The sequence below is a fragment of the Mastomys coucha genome, unplaced genomic scaffold (assembly GCF_008632895.1).
Source record: "Mastomys coucha isolate ucsf_1 unplaced genomic scaffold, UCSF_Mcou_1 pScaffold6, whole genome shotgun sequence".
Classification (NCBI taxonomy): Eukaryota; Metazoa; Chordata; class Mammalia; order Rodentia; family Muridae; genus Mastomys; species Mastomys coucha.
This window is the reverse complement of record NW_022196912.1, coordinates 118,817,435-118,838,038: the sequence shown is the minus strand read 5'-3', so window position 1 is coordinate 118,838,038 and position 20,604 is coordinate 118,817,435. Positions and strand designations below refer to the sequence as shown.

The following is a 20,604-nucleotide window of genomic DNA, read 5'->3' as shown; positions in this document are numbered from 1 at the left end:
CTGTGTCTTTGTGTGTCCTTGTGTGTATGTCCTTGTGTATATGTCCATGTGTGTGTCCCTGTGTGTGTGTCTGTGTGTGTGTCTGTGTCTGTCCATGTGTGTCCCTGTGTGTATGTCCATGTGTGTGTCTGTGTATATGTCCGTGTGTGTGTGTGTGTGTCCCTGTGTGTATATCCATGTATGTGTGTGTGTGTGTGTGTGTCCCTGTCCATCCATAACTATCTATTCTACTTCTCTTTTTAGGGAGACCCTTGTTATATCTCCATACCTAACCTCTGTGGTTACATGTATTGCAGCCCCTGAGGAAGAACACTGTGAATTCCAGCTCCCCTATCATACCTAAGAGAAGCTGGCCCTGTTCAGTACCAGGACTCCTCTCTTCACCCTCTCCTCTTCTCTGTAAACCTCAGTGCTTGCTCTTGCCATAAGAGAAGCAGATGTTCTTTATCATCGCCTTTGTCTCTGGGGCATTCTTTAACAGGAACTATCAACCATCTTCCATTGTACAGGTCAGGAAACTGAGGCCCAGAGAACTTAAGCTTCGGTGAGTTTTCCATCCACAACCTTCCTCCCCTGTCTCCAGAACAACTCTCAGCCTGGAGAGACCACCAGTTTGTTACACCGCCGCCTGAGACATACGTACGCATTTCTGATGAAAGTGATTTCAAAACCCATTCCGTGTGCCCCAAGTGTCTGAGAGCAAGATCTGCTTCCATGAGAGGAAACACAGTTGTGCTACAGGGGAAAATGAAAAGCAGCCCGATCTGCTTTTCACATGAAGGATTCTAGAAAGGGCGATGTGTCTTAGTATGCCAACTGCAGGAGGGAGCAAGGCAGGAGCCGCCTAGGCAGACCAGCGGCTCATTTCGGAAGCGATGGCGCCATCTTCTGGTGTTCTGTGATATAACACCCCGTGAAACCAGACTCTAAGCTTCTCAGGCATCCTTGAAATGTTTCATTGATCTTTTTTTTGGGGGGGGGGGGGAATCAAATTTAAAACTATGTAAGTGTTGCAACCGCCTAGAATTTAAAAAAATAATTTTTCTTTTCTTTTTTTAAGGGTTTTCTTTTTTTCTCTCCAAGACAGGGTTTCTCTGTGTAGCCCTGGCTGTCTTGGAACTCCCTCTGTAAGTCAGGCTGGACTCAAACTCAGAGATCTGCTTGCCTCTGCCTCCTCCCAAGTGCTGGGACTAAAGGTGTCTATCGATTCCCAATGAGACAAGGCAGACGTGTCTTCCATAGGCTCTGTGCAGTGAGGGCCTAGCTGTGCCATTACACAGACAGACTCACGTGCACACAGCTATTTTGTTAAACAAAAACTACCTCAGAAGGCTGCAAGTTTGGCCTGGGACCCTTCCCTGGGAAAGTCATATGGAGTCAGTCACAAGGTGTTTTCTGTCACCAAAGCAAAGTCCAGTTACCTGACCTGAGGAACCCAGGCATTGTATAAGACGGTGGCTAAGTTCCCAAGCACACTGCGGCCACTTGGCACAGCACTGAAGTTATCTGCTTTAATCCTTCCCCAAGAGGTAACCCGATATTGATCCACCCTTGCTTCTTAGTTCTGTCTCCCCATCTCTGCCTTACAAGGGAAGTGCCTGAGCTGGCCAAGCTGCTTTTGTTCTTTGTCCAAAACCTCCTTTCCCTGGTCTTTGTCTCTGCTGGGCGTAGAAGAACATTTACTCCACCTAATGAGATGCAACGTGACCCATAAGGCCTGCCCAGAAAGCCAAGCAAAACACCCACATCATTTGCAGCTGTTTTAGACGATTCGCAAATGCATGCATACCCATAGACTGTGCATGTCTGTGTCCAAACGCATGCACCAGGGTTCACACAGGTGAGCTTGGCTTAGGTATGGGTGTGCGCCATGACTGAGGGAAGCCATAAGTTAACACTGAATTTCTGCAAGAGCAGTGGAGGCTCATGCTCCAGCCAGCATAGTAAGACAGACTTCTCAGAGTAAAGAGAATCACTATGCAGGAAGGGCAGCTAAGAGCAGAACCCAGGCCTGAGTTCTACATGCGCAAGTTTCCATGAAGGATGCCCACCCAAACACTGGGGCACACCCACGGCTCTCACTAGAGTCTGGTCTCTGAGCTCAGCTGCTAGTTACTGCGGCCCTGAGACCATACTAATAGACCAGGTTTCAGCCTTCAGCTATAAGTGCCCTCTCATCAGGTGCCCTGGCATGAGCTCATCTCTGGGAAGAGACAATGACTGTGTCCCCTTCACTGATGTGTGCAGGCTGGGAGCGCTCCAAACCCAGCCGAACCCTGACTGTCCACTCCCAGTGCCTGGCTCATGGGTCCTACTGTCCCTTGCTGAAGACAGCGGGGGTGGGGGTGGGGGTAGCTTCACAGACATCATGTTGCTGACTCACAGAAGGCAGAAAGACATCCAGATTAGAGGACAAAGGAAACTCTACTCCCCAAACTCTGGCAGTTGGACAAAAGCCAGCATTCCTCGGGATCTTATGAAACCCCTTCTAATAGAGGTGTCCACTCCCTTACCACTGGCAGAAGGGACAAATGGCTATCTGTGGTGCCTATTAGAACAGCAATGTGCATGCTGGGCACCAGGTTCCCTCAGAATCGTGGGAGCTTGACTTCTCGAGGTCAGGACCACTTCCCCCCAACCCTCATTTCTCCTTATAACCCTATTTTGGGATCCTCTCTCTTGGTGATCTCTTTTTCCTCCTCTCTCTTCCTCCCTTACCTCTCTCTCCTCTCATGGCCAAGTTCAATCTGCTAGACATGTTCAGTCCACTTTCTTTCTCTGCTCTGGATTCTTCCAGATGGCTCTGGTTATACTCTCCCTCATATCTATAAAAATCCCTTCTGATTAACCATACCTGGGAGCGGCCATGTCCTCAGCTTGTGCAGACACCAAATCAGGCTCCCTAGCCCCAGTGTCTCCTCCATGCAGGTCCTAAAGATGTACATACTCAGGCTGCTCCTCTGGGAAAGTGTGAGGGTTAGCCCTGTGGTCATCCCTTCCTCTCTAGAGCCTCCAGCAGCCCTTACTGCAGAAACTTTCTCAGCACAAGATCCCCAAAAGAACACATGTCCGTTAAAAGCACTCAAGGAGGTTCATAGCTGCCCCCATGTCCATCCAGCCAGGGATCGCTAGCCTTCCTTAGTCCCTTCATCCTTAAATATAACCGAACACATCTTCAAATATCCTTCCTAGCTCCCAGAAGCATCACGAGGCCTGAAGCAGAAACAAAGCACCAAGAGAGTATGGGACACCCTGGTCATGTGCCCAAAGCTCAGGACAAGTGATTATGGTGTTTCCTGTAGAGAAATTTTAATCCAGCAACATGGCCGCTCTGGCAAGGGATCACATCCAAAGACCTTCTAGGTCTACATGATCCAGCTGGAATGCAGACACACTCAGAATTACAGTATAATCTGGCTGGAATACAGATATACCCTTAGTACATACCTTTAATCCAAACAATGAAAGTAAAGTTAGTGTATAGAAGGAGCCATGTTTGCAAGTGGAATCTAATTGAGGAGCAAAGTGATGAATCAGAGAAAGATTTGACAGAATGCATCAGAGATTTATCTCAGGACAGGAAAGAGAGGCTACTTAAGATAATAGACAGAAAAGAGAGGTAACTTAAGAGAGTCCGAGAGAGAGAGAGAGAGAGAGAGAGAGAGAGAGAGAGAGAGAGAGAGAGAGAGGAGGCAGTTTTACTAGGACAGTTTTAGAGACAGGTTGCAGGTTAAAACAGGAGCCAGAGAATGAAAATGAGCCAGAAGATTAGAACAGATTGCCAGTTAGTTTGAGGCTAAGCAGAGCAATTTAACCAGAAGCTGAGAGAAGCCAGTTTTAATCAGTCAGCTTGGAGCGGAGTTTGGGCCAGAACAGCTGAGTTGAACCAGCCAGCCAGAATTCAGAAAGATCTAGAAAGGGTAAACTTATTCAGCAGTAAGCCTCCCAGATGACAATTATATCTGGTGAATAAAAGCTACTTTTACAGTCTCCTGTGGGGCTGTAGGACCATGAACCAAGAGACACACAGCAGACATTTGAAGGACAGAAAGAAGGAAACAGGAGGGGGCTCCCTAAAAGAGAACAACATCCAAAGACTGAAAAAAGGAGAGAAAAAGATAATTAAGATTGGTTTGAGATCCAACCTCTGACTAACAGGGGTCAAAGGTAGGGATGTCCCAAGAAGCTACAAATGGAATACATAGACCTAGCTCTGCAGACAGAAAGCCACTGGAAGATAAAGAGAAGGCAAGGTGGGGGAGGGGAGAGGAAAAATGGCTCCTAAGAAAGTACAGATGCCAGAAATGTTTTTAAAACAATCTTAAAATGATTTCTTCATAAAAAGGGGGAAAAGTCACAAATACCCTCTGCTGTACTTCCCAACAGAGTTGTAGTTGCTCATGATAGTGAGGCCTTGCTACCAGGCTTGGAGGGTAAATGTCCCTGGGCACAGCCAAGCCTTTCAATGACACACAGATATGACAAAACCTTTTCAGAAGAGCTGGTCTCAATAGAGCGCCCATGCGCCTTCTTCATGAAATTCTCATGGATTGTGCTCCAGCAGAGAAAGGAATGAAGTTTTTTATTTTTTAAGGGAAGAATAAAGACTAAGCCATGAAATGTAGGGAACTGAGGAGCAGGGATACTCCACGTTCCAACCCTGGGAGGAACAGAACAACCACGCGGTATTAGGAGGCAACTGCAGGGTGGAGGATCCAAAGCAGGCTGGGAGGAGCAGAGGGGGCTAGTAATTATTGGATGTTTCTGTTTGAAAACTTTACCAGTGGGTTTTGTGTATTGTATGAAAACCCAGTAAGAAGACAATGACAATCAAATAGAAAGGAACCAATTTTACACAGGTAATTAACGAAGGGAAGGGAGGCTGTATAACCATGTAACATGTGAGGTAATGGTTATAAACTCATCACAGTAATGACAGAGATGGTCTAATGGACAAAGGCCACATTAAACCTGAGAGAAAGACCAGTTCCACAATTCCTGAGCCACATGTGAAGCGAGCTTTAACTAAATACTGGTCAGGTGGATGGACTCTGGTCCAGGTCCATTTCTGGATTCCCAGAAAAAGGAGATGAGCCACATTTTGCAGAGGCTTAAAAGGCAACACCGCAAGGCCACCATATTTCCTGTCAGGTCCAATCAGTGACAGGCATTTATCTTGATGTGCTTCTTGCTTGCATACCTCCTACCCCCATCCAATCAGGGGCAAGTATACATCCTGATGTACCTCCTGCCCACACACGTTCAGGCACATCAGTACAGCTGGGTCAAACAAATTTGTTTAGGGGAGCAAAAATCTGTGGTTTTGCCATCTCCCATAAACCACAGCCTCCAGCATCTCAGGAAATTCTGTCTATGGGCCAAGTGAGGCTTACAGGTTAACTTTGGCCCTTACGGCACTTGCTGCCAGGTCTGATCCTGAGCTCAATCCCTGAAACTTACATGGTAGAAGAGAACACATAAATTGATTAATAAACATTTTTAATAGCCATAATAATGCAAGCACCATTGTTACAATTGAGTGAGAATCGGAAGTCGGATAGACTGGCAACAAAATAAAGACACTACGTTTTTATTCACCAAGTTGTAAAAAATAAATGAGGGCTGAAGAAATGGCTCAGCGGTTAAGAGCACTGACTGTTCTTCTGAAGGTCCTGAGTTCAAATCCCAGCAACCACCTGATGGCTCACAACCATCTGTAACAAGATCTGACCACCCTCTTCTGGAGTGTCTAAAGACAGCTACAGTGTACTTATATATAATAAATAATCTTTTAAAATGAATAAATAAATAAATACATAAATAAATAAATTCAGGTAGGACCTAAAAATACTAAAGAAATAGTGCCAGGAGTGTGGAAAGCTACAGAAGCAGAAGAAACAACTCCAGCAACAGAAAGTGACAGCTCTGGGGAATGGACTCTAGGCAGAAAGGTTAGGGGCAGGAGACTGAGGACTTCCGTCATCTTGTTAATGATATGCTTGCCTTGGTTCAATAAAATAAAAATTAGTGGGTCTAAACTTCAAAGCAGTGGGATTATGAAAGTGCATAACTTATTTGGCCCTGTTGCCAAGAGTGGGGGAGGGGGACTGTAACAGGCTGGGGGAGGGCGGTAGAGGGGGACAGAGGAAGGAGGGTGGAGGTGAGGGCTGGGGACAAATAGAGACAGGGAGTGAGAGCTTATAGCATTCAAGACAACAAGTGGCTCTGAGGGAGGCAGAAACAGTCACAGGGTGGCTGGTCACCATGGTGAGGAGGTGCAGGGAAACCTTGTAGGGGGCAGGCCTTACAGGACCCTTTCCTGGAATGCCACAGGAGACCCCCTCACCAGAGCAGTGCCATACCACCAGGCAAGCCCGGCCCCAGGTCCATATACCACATAGAGTCTTGGTACCTTTCTCTGAGCATCCCATTCGCTCACTGTCTGTCTGTCCATCCCCTCTAGGCCCACACAGTGCCTTCTACATGAGGACTTTCTACCTCCTCAAGTCTTTGGCCATAGGTGATCAGAGTGCAAGTTCCAAAGGCCTGGCCTCCCTGGCTCTTACTAAAGAAATAAAGATAGACTCTGAGGCAAGAGTTACTCCTCTCAGGCCCCCTCACCAGAGCTGTGCCACACCCAGGCAAGCCAGGATGCACTCATGTACCCAGGCAGCTAGAGCAAAGATCAAGGCTCACACTCCAGCCGTGCGGTCACTGGGTAGTGACCTCAGACATGTAGCCTGGTCTCACCGGCCCTCTCTGAGGTCATCTGCTAAAAGGGAGCTACTACCTCATACATGCTACTCTTTGCTGAGGAGTCAATGAAATATATAATCTCAATAACATGTCTGTCCTCTTCTTCTTCTTCTTCTTTTTTTTTAAGATTTACTTGTTCTATGTAAGTACACTGTCATTGTCTTCAGATAGAACAGAAGAGGGCATCGGACCCCATTACAGATGGTTGTGAGCCACCATGTGGTTGCTGGGAATTGAACACAGGACCTCTGGAAGAGCAGTTTGTGCTCTTAACTGCTGAGCCATCTCTCCAGTCCCATGTCTGTCTTATCCAGCTGCTGTACCACATGAAATAAACATAAAAAACATAACAAATAAAAACAAACAAACAAAAAACCAGGCAGCCAGGTACTAGTTTCTTACAGCTGCCCCAACAGACTTAATGGCTTCAAACACTGATTTTATATCCTATGGTTAGGGGTCTAAAGTCTAGCATCCATTTCACTAGAATAAAATCAGGCTCTGTCCTCTTTACACGGGCTGCAGAGTAGACGCCCAGGTTTGCTTCTTGCCTCCATAGGCTGACTGCAATCCACAATTCACAGCATTTAATCCCCTGTCCATCAAAGATGCTCCTGGTTACAACTCTGCTCTCTGACCTCCCTGCTCCCCCTGCTAGGACCCTTGACCGGGACCTACCCCGAGGACTCAGGGGCATCTGTTATCTCGAAGTCAAAGCATATCTTCGAGGTCCCAGGTAACATCTTCATAGGTTCCTGGGGATGAGGGTAAGGGATATCCCACACACAGATGTTTTAGAAGCAGGGTCTGATCGGCATCCCTTGCCCTCACCTTATGCTCTGAGCTTTGCTCTAGAGGACCCAACTTGGGTCTCACAATAACTCTAAGGTCCCTGTGGTAAGACTTTCTCCCCAGAGTTGCACCTTAGAGAGATAGAGGGGCCATTCAAAGGTGCAAGCCTGGTGGGAACTCTTTAAATAGTTGAAGCATGCTCCTGAAAAACCACCTCCTGCAGTCTCTTTCTGCCCATGCTGTGAGAGGCATTGCCACACCCCCACATTGCTATAAGCTGTATTTACTACCTTTCCATAGGGCCAGGGCAACAGGGCCACCTTGTCACGGCCTGGAACCCTTGAAACTGAGCACAACTAGACCCTTCTTCTCTACTTTGGGTGTCTGCCAGTCAGAGAAAGCTAGCAGATCGTTCACAGGGTTGACTTAGAGTGATGATGCACAAGGCATAGCTGCAATGTTACAGCCAAGGTGGTGAGAAACGGGAGACTTCCCAGCTTACCTATGAAGGCTCCTAGCAATGGCTCTCCCAGATTCAAAGCATGTGTCCCTGAATGGTTGAAAGCTGAGCTCAGAGCAGCTGCTGTGCAGAACAGGAAGGGAACCCACCACGGAGGGCTCTGGTGACTTCCCAGAAAGGTTGCCGAGCACCAGTGGTGAGCGTGTCAGTGTCTAGGAAGATTTCCCAGTGTGTCATGGAAGCGCCAGGCATTTCCACTGGAAAGTATTAGGGTGCTGTAGACTTCTGTACCACAGTCCTTGCTACTAATAAAAGTGGGATAGCCTCTGCTTAAACTGCTCTTCTGGTTATGAGTCCACACAGCAAAAGCCCAACATTTCAGCTCATTTGAGATTTTCTTCTGTAACACGAGAGGGTAGTGTTTTCAAAAACTCTTTGGCCACATATCAAACCTAACCTGTGGAGTGATTTCTGCCTCAGTTTACTGTGACAAACACCAGGACCAAAAGCAAGCTGGGGAGGCAAGGGCTAATGTCACCTCACAACTCCCAGGTCACACTCCATCACTGAGGGACCTGGGGCAGGAGCTTGAGGCAGGAGCCTGAAGCAGGAACTGAGAAGAGCATAGAGAAACACAAGCTTGCTATTCAAGGCTCTCTCAACCTGCTTTCTTATGGCACCCAGGGTCACCTGCTAAGGGGTGGCCCCGTCCACATCAATCATTAATCAAGAAAGTGTCCCACTGGGCCAATCCAACCAAAGCAGTTTCTCAGTTGAGATAGTGTCAAGTTGATCCCCCACAGCAGCTAAGCTATCCCACTGTGATATTGGTCACAAGTTTTTTTGTGTTTTTTGTTTGGTTGGTTGGTTGGTGTGGTTTTTCAAGACAGGGTTTCTCTGTGTAGCCTTGGCTGTCCTGGAACTCATTCTGTAGACCAGGCTGGCTTTGAACTCAGAAATCTGCCTGCCTCTGCCTCCCAAGCGCTGAGATTAAAGGCGTGCGCCACCACCGCCCGGCTGGTTTGGTTTTTCAAGACAGGGTTTCTCTGTGTAGCCCTGGCTGTCCTGGAACTCACCCTGTAGACCAGGCTGGCCTCTAACTCAGAAATCCACCTGCCTCTGCCTCCCAGGTGCTGGGATTAAAGGTGTGCGCCATCACTGTCTGCCCTTGGTCACAAGTTTTTAATTGTGTCATTTACCTTCCAAGATGAATTAGAGGCAACTAGGCATCAACCGTGTTTATCCCTTCATCCCCCTGTATCCCAAGCTGGCTTCAAACCCACTCTGTAGCTGAGGGTGACCTTAAATGTCTGTCCCCACCACTTCCTCTCTACAAGCACTAATGTGGTACAGGGGACTAAACCCAGAGCTTCCTGTGTATTGGGGACGCTACTAATAAAGCTCCATTCCCAGTCCTGATGAACCACTTTCTGCTACAAGGCACAGACTTCCTTTTATTCCCTTAAAGCCTTCAAATGGTGGCAGATCAAACAGGAGTTTGATTTAAGTCCAAATTGAACCACATGTCAAGTCATTAATGACCATGTTTGGAGTCTGAGGTAGATACAGCATTTGTGTTTGTCACTCCAACAGGTAAAGGACCGCACTCACCCAAGGTATGGTGCTCAGCTGGGAAAGACAGAAGCACACATTTAGGATGGTGTTGTGAGCTACTGACCTGTGCTAATCAGCTGTGCACGTGCATACACACACACACACACACACACACACACACACACACACACACACACACACACACGATCTTTAAGTGACACCAATAAGACATGCCCCCACGTGATGAGCAGAGAACAGACTGAAGGGCAAACCTGGGTGTACAATCACTTCACCCACCACTACCGAGAAGCCCCAAGAAGTCCCTCAGTGTGGAGGGAAGGTCCCTCTGGCCAAAGCTGGGGAAGAGGCTCCAACCCCACACAGACCTTTTTGTTTTGTTTTGTTTTGTTTTTCGAGACAGGGTTTCTCTGTATAGCCCTGGCTGTCCTGGAACTCACTCTGTAGACCAGATTGGCCTCGAACTCAGAAATCAGCCTGCTTCTGCCTCCTAAGTGCTGGGATTAGAGACATGCGCCACCACCGCCCAGCCCACACAGACCTTTGTATTGACTTAAACTCAGCAGGAGCTGCTCTTGAATCAGCTACCTTTGACTCTCAGAGCAAGTGCTGAAATAAAAAAGAAAGTCTCTTCTTCTTTGCCTCACAAACCAGGAAGTACCCAGAAGGCCCAGGACTCCGGGATGTTGCTCTTAGCACACTCGGATACCACTCTCAGCTGGGCGTGGTGGCACACACCTTTAATCCCAGCAACTCAGAAGGCAGAGGCAAGCCGGTGGCTGTGATTTCAAGGCCAGCCTGGTCTATACTGAGTGCTAGGACAGCCAGGGTTCTGTTACACTGGAAAACCCTGTCTCCAAAAACAACAAACAAAACAATCATTCTCCATACACATGCACCACATCTCCCCATGCATGTGTAACTCTGCAGAGACCTGGACCTCGCCCCTCCCCCTCACCTCCACTCCCACCCCACCCCGCTTTCTGCTGTCCAATCAGCTGCTGCACACCTCAGGCCCTCTTTTTCTTTTTATTCTTTTTATTTTTTTAAAGATTTATTTATTTACTAATCTTATGTATATGAGTACACTGCAGCTGTCTTCAGATAGGCATACCAGAAGAGGGCATCAGATCACATTGTAGATGGTTTGTGAGCCAGCATGTGGTTTCTGGGATTTGAACTCAGGACCTCTGGAAGAGCAGTCAGTGCTCTTAACCACTGAGCCATCTCTCCAGCCCCAGGTGCTTTTTTTCATGTTCTAGACAAGTCTCAAGTCGAACGTTGAATCTATTCTTTTTTAGCTTTTATGACAATAAATAGGTCTCTCATGTGACTGTGTATTTTTGCATCTGTGCTTCAGGTTCTTACCCGGGGATGAGCCTTAGGTCAGCAAAGCCTTCGACAGACCTATCCCTCCCTCATCACAGTCTCCCTACTGACAGGGGACCTAGCTTGACTCTACGGATGCTGTGGCAAAAATATCCTGACAAAAACAACTTACGCTTGTTGGTTTTTTGGAGGGAAACTGGGAAAGGAGAAATCATATGACATGTAAATAAAGAAAATATCTAATAAAAAAAAAAAAAACAGCCAGGCGGTGGTGGCACACACCTTTAATCCCAGCACTTGGGAGTCAGAGGCAGGCGGATTTCTGAGTTCGAGGCCAGCCTGGTCTACAGAGTGAGATCCAGGACAGCCAGGCTACACAGAGAAACCCTGTCTCAAAAAAAAACAAAAAACAAAACAAAACAAAAAAAACAACTTACGGTTCCAGAGAGATGGTGAGAAGGCGTGGCAGAGGCAGGAGACTGGCTGGTCACATTACTACCACACTCAGGAAGCACAGAGGGATCAGGAAGTAGGTGGGCTATAAGGTCTCAAGGCCTGTCCCCAGTGACTCACTTCCTCTGTGTTGAGAGTGTGCTATGCACAGCATCACTGGATCCTGAGCCTTGGGCTGGAAAGATGGTTCCTCCTAAAGGTTCCACGAACGACACATGAGCCTGTGAGGGACATCTCTCATTCAGGCCATTTCAGGATTTGATTTCTCCCAGTCCTGATTTATCACCCTGCTATGGCAATATACTACCAAGCAAGGGGAGCAAGACCTCTGGAGACAGCTGTCTCAGACTCCTCCCTGAAAGTAAATTCAACAGGGCTAATGAAGCTAGGGGTGTGGCTTGGTGTTGAATTGTGGGCTTATTATGCAGGAGGCTCAGAGTTGGGAGTCACAAAATAAACAAACAAAAAGTTACTTTGTACCCTAAAACCATTACGTTCAAATTAAGCTGAATGACATTCAGGTGACTACCAGTCTATAGCGCTAAACCCACCTACAATTAAAATGTTCCTTCTCTGGCTGGAGAGAGGGTTCCATGGTCAAGCATGAGTTCTACTCTTAGGGAAGGCCTGAGTTCAGTTTCCCTGCACTCAAGTCTGATGGTTCCCAGCTGCCTTTATCTCTAGCTCCAGGGGACAGGACATCTGTGAAGTCATCTACTGTTCCTAGAGGGGCGTGATGCTGTTTGTACAAGGAACTTGCATGTCACTGTTTAATCCTCAGAGTGAACTCTAATACAGACCACTGAGGTATGACTCAGACTTGCATGAGATAACATCCTCAATTTTCTACTTGGTTATGGCGTGTGTCATGGCTATTCCTGGTTGTCCACTCGACTATATCTGGAAAGAACTACAATGCAGAATTGGAAGGCTCACCTGCGATCCAGATCTGGAGGCTGAGAGATACAAGTTTCTGACCTGGATCATAGCATGGGGATCTTGAGGCACAGTGGCTATGAACCCCAGAAGATTAAGACAGGGAGATTTCTGAGTTCAAGGTCATCTGAGGTTAAAGGTATGGTAACATACACCTTTAATCTGGGCCACACCTTTTGCTGGAGACCTATACAAGGACATCGGAGGAAGAAAGGCTCTCTCTCTCTCCTTCATCTGCTTGCCTTGTGGGACTGAGCAAGTTCTAGATTCTTGGATTTCCATTCACAGCTGCTGCTAACCATTGTTGGGAGTTGGATTAGACTGTAAGTCATCAACAAACTCCCTTACTATATAGACTATCTGTAAGTTCCGTGACTCTAGAGAGCCCTGACTAATACAGTGTGCAAAGCATATAGAAAGCATTCCTACTTAACCTCTGGAAAGAACATCATACTTCTTACAGGGCATCAAATGCACACATTCTCTGTGGCTCCGACAGGATCTCGCTGATTCGCAAGCTTTGACTGGGATGGTTTCCCTGCGGCCCACCCTGGTCCAGCTAATACTCCAGCGAGAATACTTACAGTGCTGTTTTGCTAATAAGTATTTTCTTTAATCATTTCAGTTATTTTTCAAAATGAGCCTTTAAAGAATACAGGCAGATCCAGGGAAAGACCAAAAGCAGCCATAATGGGAAAGCAACTCACTCCAGAGCTTGAGATTGGTCACTGGTGAGGGCTATCATCCTCTTATTGGGTCCCTAGTGAAATGGGGAAGGTGGCAGCCTTGGACTGTGGCTCTCCTCCCCTTCTTAGAGAACCCCAAACCCACCGGGTGGCGGTGGCCCACCTTTAATCCCAGCACTTGGGAGGCAGAGGCAGGGGGATCGCTGAGTTCCAGGCCAGCCTGGTCTACAGAGTGAGTTCCAGGACAGCCAAGGCTACACAGAGAAACCCTGTCTCAGAAAAAAAAAAGAGAGAGAGAGAGAGAGAGAGAGAGAGAGAGAGAGAGAGAACCCCAAACCCTGGGAGCCCAGCATACCCTAAGTACAGGTCACCTTCCACCCTACCTCAGGAAGGAGTGGAGCTAAAGGTGTCTGAACACAGAAAGCTTCCCTAGACCAGCTTCCTGGAAGCCACTATTCACTCTCTGTGCCCTACTCATGGGAAAAGGCGGCCTTTCTCCTGCCCCTGTGACTCCTGGGCTTTAGGAGACTCAATGTGGCTTCCTGCTGAGCCAGACACAATGGAAGAGAAGTGTCCCAGGGGTGAGGGTAGGGAATCAGGTCCTCCACACCAGCCTCCGGATGAGCCGTGGAGAAGTCCCACCAAGACAATGGACTGGAAGACAGACACAATTCCAATGATTTCCTCTGAGACCCCAGTTTATGAGAAAGAAAATGTGTCAGAGGCCAGCTGATGCCTTCTCCCATCTAGAGGGGACAACCTCCTGCACAGCATTACTATCTGGCCCAAGGACACACATTGTACAGGCGCTCTCTAATAGCCGAATGGAACCTCAGAGCAGCCTAATAGTGAATGAGAGTTACTGTTAATTACTCAAAATAAGGGGATGCAGGTGGGCCCTGGGGCTCTACCTCAGTCGGTAAAGTGTTTGCCTGATGTGAACACTGCCCTGGAGCCTGTTCTCGGCACTATGGTGGCGGATGGCTGCCATCTTAGTGCTAAAAGGTGAAGGGAGGCAAGATGATCTGAAGCCAATGCCAGCCTGAGCTGCAGAGACAGACAGACAGACAGACAGACAGACAGAAAGACAGGCAGAGGGAGGGGCAGGGAGGAGAGAGGGGCTGCATGAGAAGCAGAGGGTGGCAGAGAGAAAGGGGGAAGGCTGGAAGAAAATACAGAGAAAGACGGCTACTTCTCCACATTCTACGGCTCTGCACTCACCGGGTTTAATTACTCACACACGTCTGTGTTGGCAATTTATTTTAAAAAAAAAACAACACTAGCCACCACATTTTCTTCTCTGTCCATCATTTCCCTTTGAGAGGCAGTTACAAAAACATCAGGGGGCTTTGCCATCTTTACAACCCAAACAAGAATCAGGATTGACTCCTGAAGCCAGCAGAGAATAAAGACAACGCATGAACAGATTAGGATTACAGCAACACAGGATCACGACATTGATTTACAGTGCAGTGGTTATAAGTTCACCAGAGGGTATTCTGAGCCAGAGACTAGAGTAAAAGCACCTGCCCAGGTACTTGCAAGCCAGGAGGCCCAGCGCAAGCTTGCAGCAGCAGGACACCATGACGCAGTAAGGCTGTTCTGGCCCCGACGATGGAGCGGGCGCTCACTTGGAGTCTTGGTCCTTCTCATCTATCAGGGCAGAGCGGATTCCCAGCTTTTTCAGCTCCTCCACTAGGTCCCCATTCTGGTGCATCTGCAAAAGGATGTCACAGCCCCCAACAAACTCGCCATTGAGGTAAACTTGTGGGATGGTTGGCCAGTTGGAGTAGTCTTTAATACCTGTGGAGAGATGGAAGATACGTCATTGAAATGATTAGAAGCAAGGGAACCTTCCACCACAAACGCCACGTCCTGCACTACTGGCAGAAATCTGGGCCCCCTCCCCCACTCCTGGTCAGCGATGGTCTCAGAGCCAAATGGATAGCACTTTATTTAACAGGTCCCTCAACTCTTCTTTTAACCTTTAGCCCCTGAGGTTTTCGTAAGAATTCAGTAAGCTCCTGGTAAAACAGACACATCAGTCACAGGACTCTCACGCCAGGGAATGGGACTATGGAACCAAGGCACGTGAGCCAGGCAAAGCTATAATTATCCACACAGGTCATGTTTTCAGGGGAGAAATGTCACAGCTTCATTTCTAAATGTGCTGTGAAATCCACCCTGGACCCACTGGCTGCCTGGGTGACCCCACCTCTGCCTTCTTCCTGAGCTCTGACTGGCACTCAAGACGCTGAATGCATTCTACCCTTGAGGGTTACTGAGGAGAGGCACAAAGAATTCTGGCCTATGGCTGCAACTCCTAATCCCAGGTCTCAGCTTGCTGGATGGGCTCTGCAGAACCTGATAAGGACATAAATATGTAGCCTGTGATGATTAGTATTAGATGCCTGTGTGTGTGTGTGTGTGTGTGTGTGTGTGTGTGTGCGTGTGCGTGTGCACAAAGCTGGGAATACAGCCCAACAGTAAAAAAACATTTGGTTAGTGTGAGTGTAGGTAAGTTCAGTTCAGTTCAGTTCAGCAACAAACAAATTAACAAACATTATAGACAGGTAGTTTTATTTCAAAGATTTATTTTATTTATTTTATGTGTATGAGTCCACTGTAGCTGTACAGATGGCCATGAACCATCATGTGTGTAGCTGCAGGGAATTGAACTCAGGACCTCTGTGGGCCCCGCTTGCTCTGGCCCTGGCCCGCTTGCTCCAGTGTAATTCACTGTAGCTGTCTTCAGACGCACCAGAAGAGGGTGTCAGATCTCTTTACCGGTGGTTGTGAGCCACCATGTGGTTGCTGGGATCCGAACTCAGGACCTTAGGAAGAGCAGTCAGTGCTCTTACCTGCTGAGCCATCTCACCAGCCCCTAGACAGGTGTTTTTAAAAGGCAAAAATGAGCATACAAATCAATACACCAAGTTAGTAGGCGCTTCCAAAAACATGCAACAGTACTCAAATCTAAAACCCAACCACACGGTAAGCTGTTTATGTAGACAAACTGAAGCACAAGGCTTGCTCTTAAGACCGTATCATTCCATATTTGTTTTCCAAATATAATTAACAAGTGTGAGTTGCATCACAAGGGTCTCAAGAGACAATACACTTTCTTTTTAGAGTTACTGTCTTTCTCTACAGAGCACTGCTGTAAATGACAGAGCTGGATGGAGACTGGGTTACAGCCTTTATCTTGCTTCTCCAGACAGTGAACACCGAGAAATAGTCACAGGCTGGATGTGCTGGCCACACCTGTAAAGCCAGCACCCACCTCAGGCAGGCCTGGAGCTCAGAGAGTCCCTCTCAAGAAGGGAAGCTGCAGTAGAGGGCGAAGCTGCAGGAGAGGGCAATCCTGCCTGTCATCACAGGAGCCAGCAGCACCTGGCACCCTCAACTGCCTGGAACCCAAGGCTTCCACCACACTGATGTGGGGTGCACAGAACTGACTTGATGCTTGGGTCGTGCAGATTTGGTTTTTGTTTGCACCTTAAACTTGACCCTCAGATATAAACAGCCTATGGGTGAGTAGCAAGTCTTTATTTATGGCAGAGGCAGGTATGGAGGATCCATGTGAAGACAGGCTCTCTGACCTGGAGACTGCATGCGGTCTCTATTCCCCAGCCCTGCCTTCCTCCACCAGTAGCTTACTGACTGCGTTGGCTGAGGGTCCACTGCTTTGAAACATAGCAAAATGAAAATACACTTGCTGCCTGAGGCCTGCCCCAAACCACACTGACATCTAAACAGTGCCACTGTCTTACAGTGAATTGTTTTCCATCCAAGGGAGATAGGCTTTGCTTGGGCTCAGACACAGTCTATCATGGCAGGAAGTCATGGTGGACCAAGCAGGAAAGGCAGCACAGGCACGGTAGCACTCACTTCACCCAGGCCCTGGGCTGGTCCCACACATGAGGCTCTGCCACCGAGGCCTGTGACTGGGGTGGGTCCCGCACCAGCACACCCAACACCTGGCTGACAACAAGTGGCCCTCAGACTAGACAGTCAAAGCTCCACCCCACCCACAGTCCTGCTTGCCTCATGACTGACATTTAAGGAACTCTGCCTCAAGGACACACAGCAGCTTCCTGGCAGTACTCGGTGCCACAGGCCAACAGGTCACTGGGATTACTTTAGTTGCAGTTACTGTTGCTTGCTGGGAGCTTTTTTTATTTTGTTTTTGTTTTAGCCCAGGTTGGTCTGGAACTCCAAGCTATCCTCAAATTTGCAGAGTCACGCCTGCCTTAACCGACAGTGTTGGAGCTGCAGGTGTCAGGCTTAGGTTAGAGCTGCCTCTGCCTAGGGAGGAAAGGTCTTTATTACTAGAACTCTATACCTTAAGCATTGTTATGAACCAGAGGGACTGTTTAAACGTGGCTTATTTACTTCCCACTTAGTGTTCAAAACTGCACCTCTTGGCGACAGTCAGGTAGGAACCAGTCTAGACAGTAATCCAATTCAAGACCAAGTGTTGAATGGAAGCTACCCTAAATAGAGTTAGGAAGCTGGGGGACTCAATTCACATATCACTGCTCCATCAAAAACAAACGACAAAGAACAACAAGAAACAAAACAAAACAAACCAAGCAAATGACACTCCCAGTCAGGAAGTCAGGGGAGACAGCTGAGCTCCCAAAGTAGGTGCCCTGCCAACATGAAGGCCTGCATTTGAGGCCCCGAAACCTATGACAAAAAGCTGGGTACAGCAGTGCATGCCTGTAACCTCAGCTCTCGGGGCAGATCGAGGAGAGTCCCTGAGGCTGACTCTAGGTTTGGTAAGGGATCCTGACTCAGGAAGACACTTGGTATAGACCTCTGGTGCTCACACCCGCGGGCACCTGCACCCATGCCTGTGGCCCTCCCAAACACTACAGTTTATTAAGCCAGAAAAAACAAAAAACAAACAAACAAACAAACAAAAAATGAAAGAAAACATGTATTAGAATTGCCTGCCCTGTCCACTTCCAAAAGGTGTTTTCCAGTGAAACACTTAAGCACACCACACTGTCGTGGTTTAACAGGTCCCTTCGATGAAGTTCGCAGTAGAACTTCAAGTGTGGACTAATTTCCAGAGTGTTGAGAGCCAAGGCATGGCCACCAGACCCCCTGCCCCTCAACTAGCCTGAGAACTGCCTGACATTCACCTTGGCTAAAAACATCCTGTGCCTGTTTACCAAGAGGCAGTATACCAAGACAAAATGTTCCGGACCCCCTGCCAACATCTGTCAGATGGACAACCCTGGAGTGAACCCACTGTTCCCTGCCGCCCCCCCCCACTTTTGTGAAGTATAAATTGAGCAGTTTGCTCTAAGTAAAGTAGACCTTGACAAACCTTTGCAAGGTCTCCTCCTCTCTCTCACCCATTCTTCCCCACAGGCATGTTTCCCCCTGACCCCCCAAATAACTGAACCCTGCAGGCCAGGATAGGTGGCCCCTCAATGCGGGGGGGAGGGGGGGCTCGAGGTACAGACTTTTCGCCAGATGGACCATCTGGTAAAGACCCCGGGAGAGCTCCCTGGGAAGTGTGAAAGTGCAGCCGCCATCCAGCTACTCACAGCACGGACGTGTTGTGTAAGTACATTCCGTCCCATAAGAATGGGTCATAGCTGTCTAAAGAAGCAAAAAGCTTCTCTCAGGGAAAAGGGAGTAGAGTCAAGAAAAAAGATTTAATTTGCCGGTTAAAGGCCCTAGAGATGGAGAAATAGCAGGAGAGGTGGGCCGTGCAGCTATGCCCTCCCTTTGGCTCTTCCAGGAGAGAGTCCTGGTCTTTGTTCAATGTTACTTGTAAGTTTGTGTGTCCTGTCTTGAGTGACTGCTAAGTCTTTTGTGTCTTTGTCTTTATATTTACTGCTGGAGGCAATAGCCAGGGGCAAAAGCTCAGCCCCCCCCAAACTCCCCACCTCCCGATAAAAATCACTGCGAGGTAGAGGCGGCTGTCTGCTTTCTTGGCCCGCTGCTGTACCTGGGACGGTTTTTTGGGCTCGCCGGCACTCGGCTAGTCAGTGTCCGGGAGTTCTGCGCGGGTGTGCCCCGCCCCGCCCCTCGTCCGGTCCCACGACTGCCGAGTTTTAGGGGTCCATGGAGTGGCAGGTCGACCGACACTCGCCAAACCCACACAGTCGCAGCGGTGTAGTGGCCAGCGACAGCAGCCTTGTGGGCCAGCCATGGGGTCCCACAGTGGGACGGCCACGCCCACAGCACGGCCAGAGGCTCCCCTCGCCCTGCACCCATGGCAGGCAGCGGATGAGCCCAGAGTCCTGCAACAGCTCCACGCCAACCGATCCCCGCCAGCCACCTCGCCTGCCCAGGCAAAAAGCAACAGAGACCCGGGCAGAGAAAAGAGGTCCCTGCGGACAGCTGCCCAGGCTTGGTGGCAGGGACTGGGGCAGCCCAGGGCACGGCGGCCAAGGGGGGGCCCTGGCTTTGGGGCTCCGCAGAGCGAGTGCGGCGGGGCAAAGGAGCCCGGCCCTCATGCTGAGGACTGCCTAAGTTTGTGCGCACGTCGCCGGAGGAGCTCAAAAACCCCAACTCGGCCGGGTGCGGGGGTGACGCGGTGCCCCAAAGGCCTGGCGAACACTGCCAGTAGCTTCTCGAGAGATTACACGTGTGCACAGCATCCAAGTAGGTGTATTAAAGGCATTTGATTGTGGTGTCTGTCTTCTAACTCTGGAGGTTTATGGATACAAGCTAAAGTGAAAACGTTTTCATATTCATACTATACAGCCAAAATGCTATCGTCAGTGACCTCAGAGGAGAAAAATAGGATGGTTCTCAGTACGGGGCAGAATTTTGTCTGAACAGAAAGTGCAGTGGTTTGGATGTGATATTACATACACACCCGGCTCCAGGCTCAGAAGTTAAATATTTAGTCCCTAGCTGGTAGTACTATTCAGGGGAGACAGGGCCTTTGGAGGAGAAGAGGAGAGAGGCAGGAAAAACAAAGGTGTTGTGAGGTCGGACCTAGGTGGGATAGGCCATCACCACAGCAGGTCAGCCCCTGCGTTTCCTGATCCACTGAGGCAGGCAGCATTATTGTCCCACTGCCAACCCCCTCATTGCAGCAATAGAAAGGACAGCTGATCCTCAGGCGCACCACACTTCATAGAGTACACAGTCAACAAAACCCCGACTTGATCAGTATACCTTGGAATATAGCTTATTGTTTGTCAACTGAGGCACAAGAGATGAGGTTATCTGTGCCTGTTTGCAATGCTTCAAATATTAACGTTATCTCCCTTGGGTTCAAGCTAATCTACTTAACAGATCCTCAGTTGGATATAAACTAAAGAGTCCAGTAAGTTGGGAGAAAGGAAAAAAGATGGAAAGAAGGAAAAAAAGGAGGAAGCAGGCATACACAGTATAAACTGATACCAGTGTTTTTCACATGTTCTCAAGCATATCTCTGCATAGTATACCATAATGGCAGTACCTCGTGACTAACTAGCATGTGCCAAGGGTTTCATGATTTTTAGTCACTATTTATTTTTATGAATATAACATATATATCTATATACCACATGTGCGCCTGGTACCCACAGAGACCAAAAGAGGGCATTGAAACTTCTGGAACTAGAGTTAAGGGACATGTGGGCACTGGAAACTGAACCCACG

The 20,604-nt window shown here is 48.4% G+C and overlaps 1 protein-coding gene across 1 annotated transcript in view; it reads right to left on the bottom strand.

Annotated features, from left to right (window-relative positions):
* Positions 1-14,181: 14,181 nt before the first annotated feature.
* The window catches only part of Glrx5 (glutaredoxin 5), a 16,765-nt gene continuing 10,342 nt past the window's right edge, over positions 14,182-20,604 (bottom strand). The window contains exon 2 of the mRNA XM_031356606.1: positions 14,182-14,787. Within this exon, the coding sequence (XP_031212466.1) occupies positions 14,612-14,787 (176 nt within the window). The 3' untranslated portion in view covers positions 14,182-14,611. The remainder of the gene's footprint in view (positions 14,788-20,604) is intronic.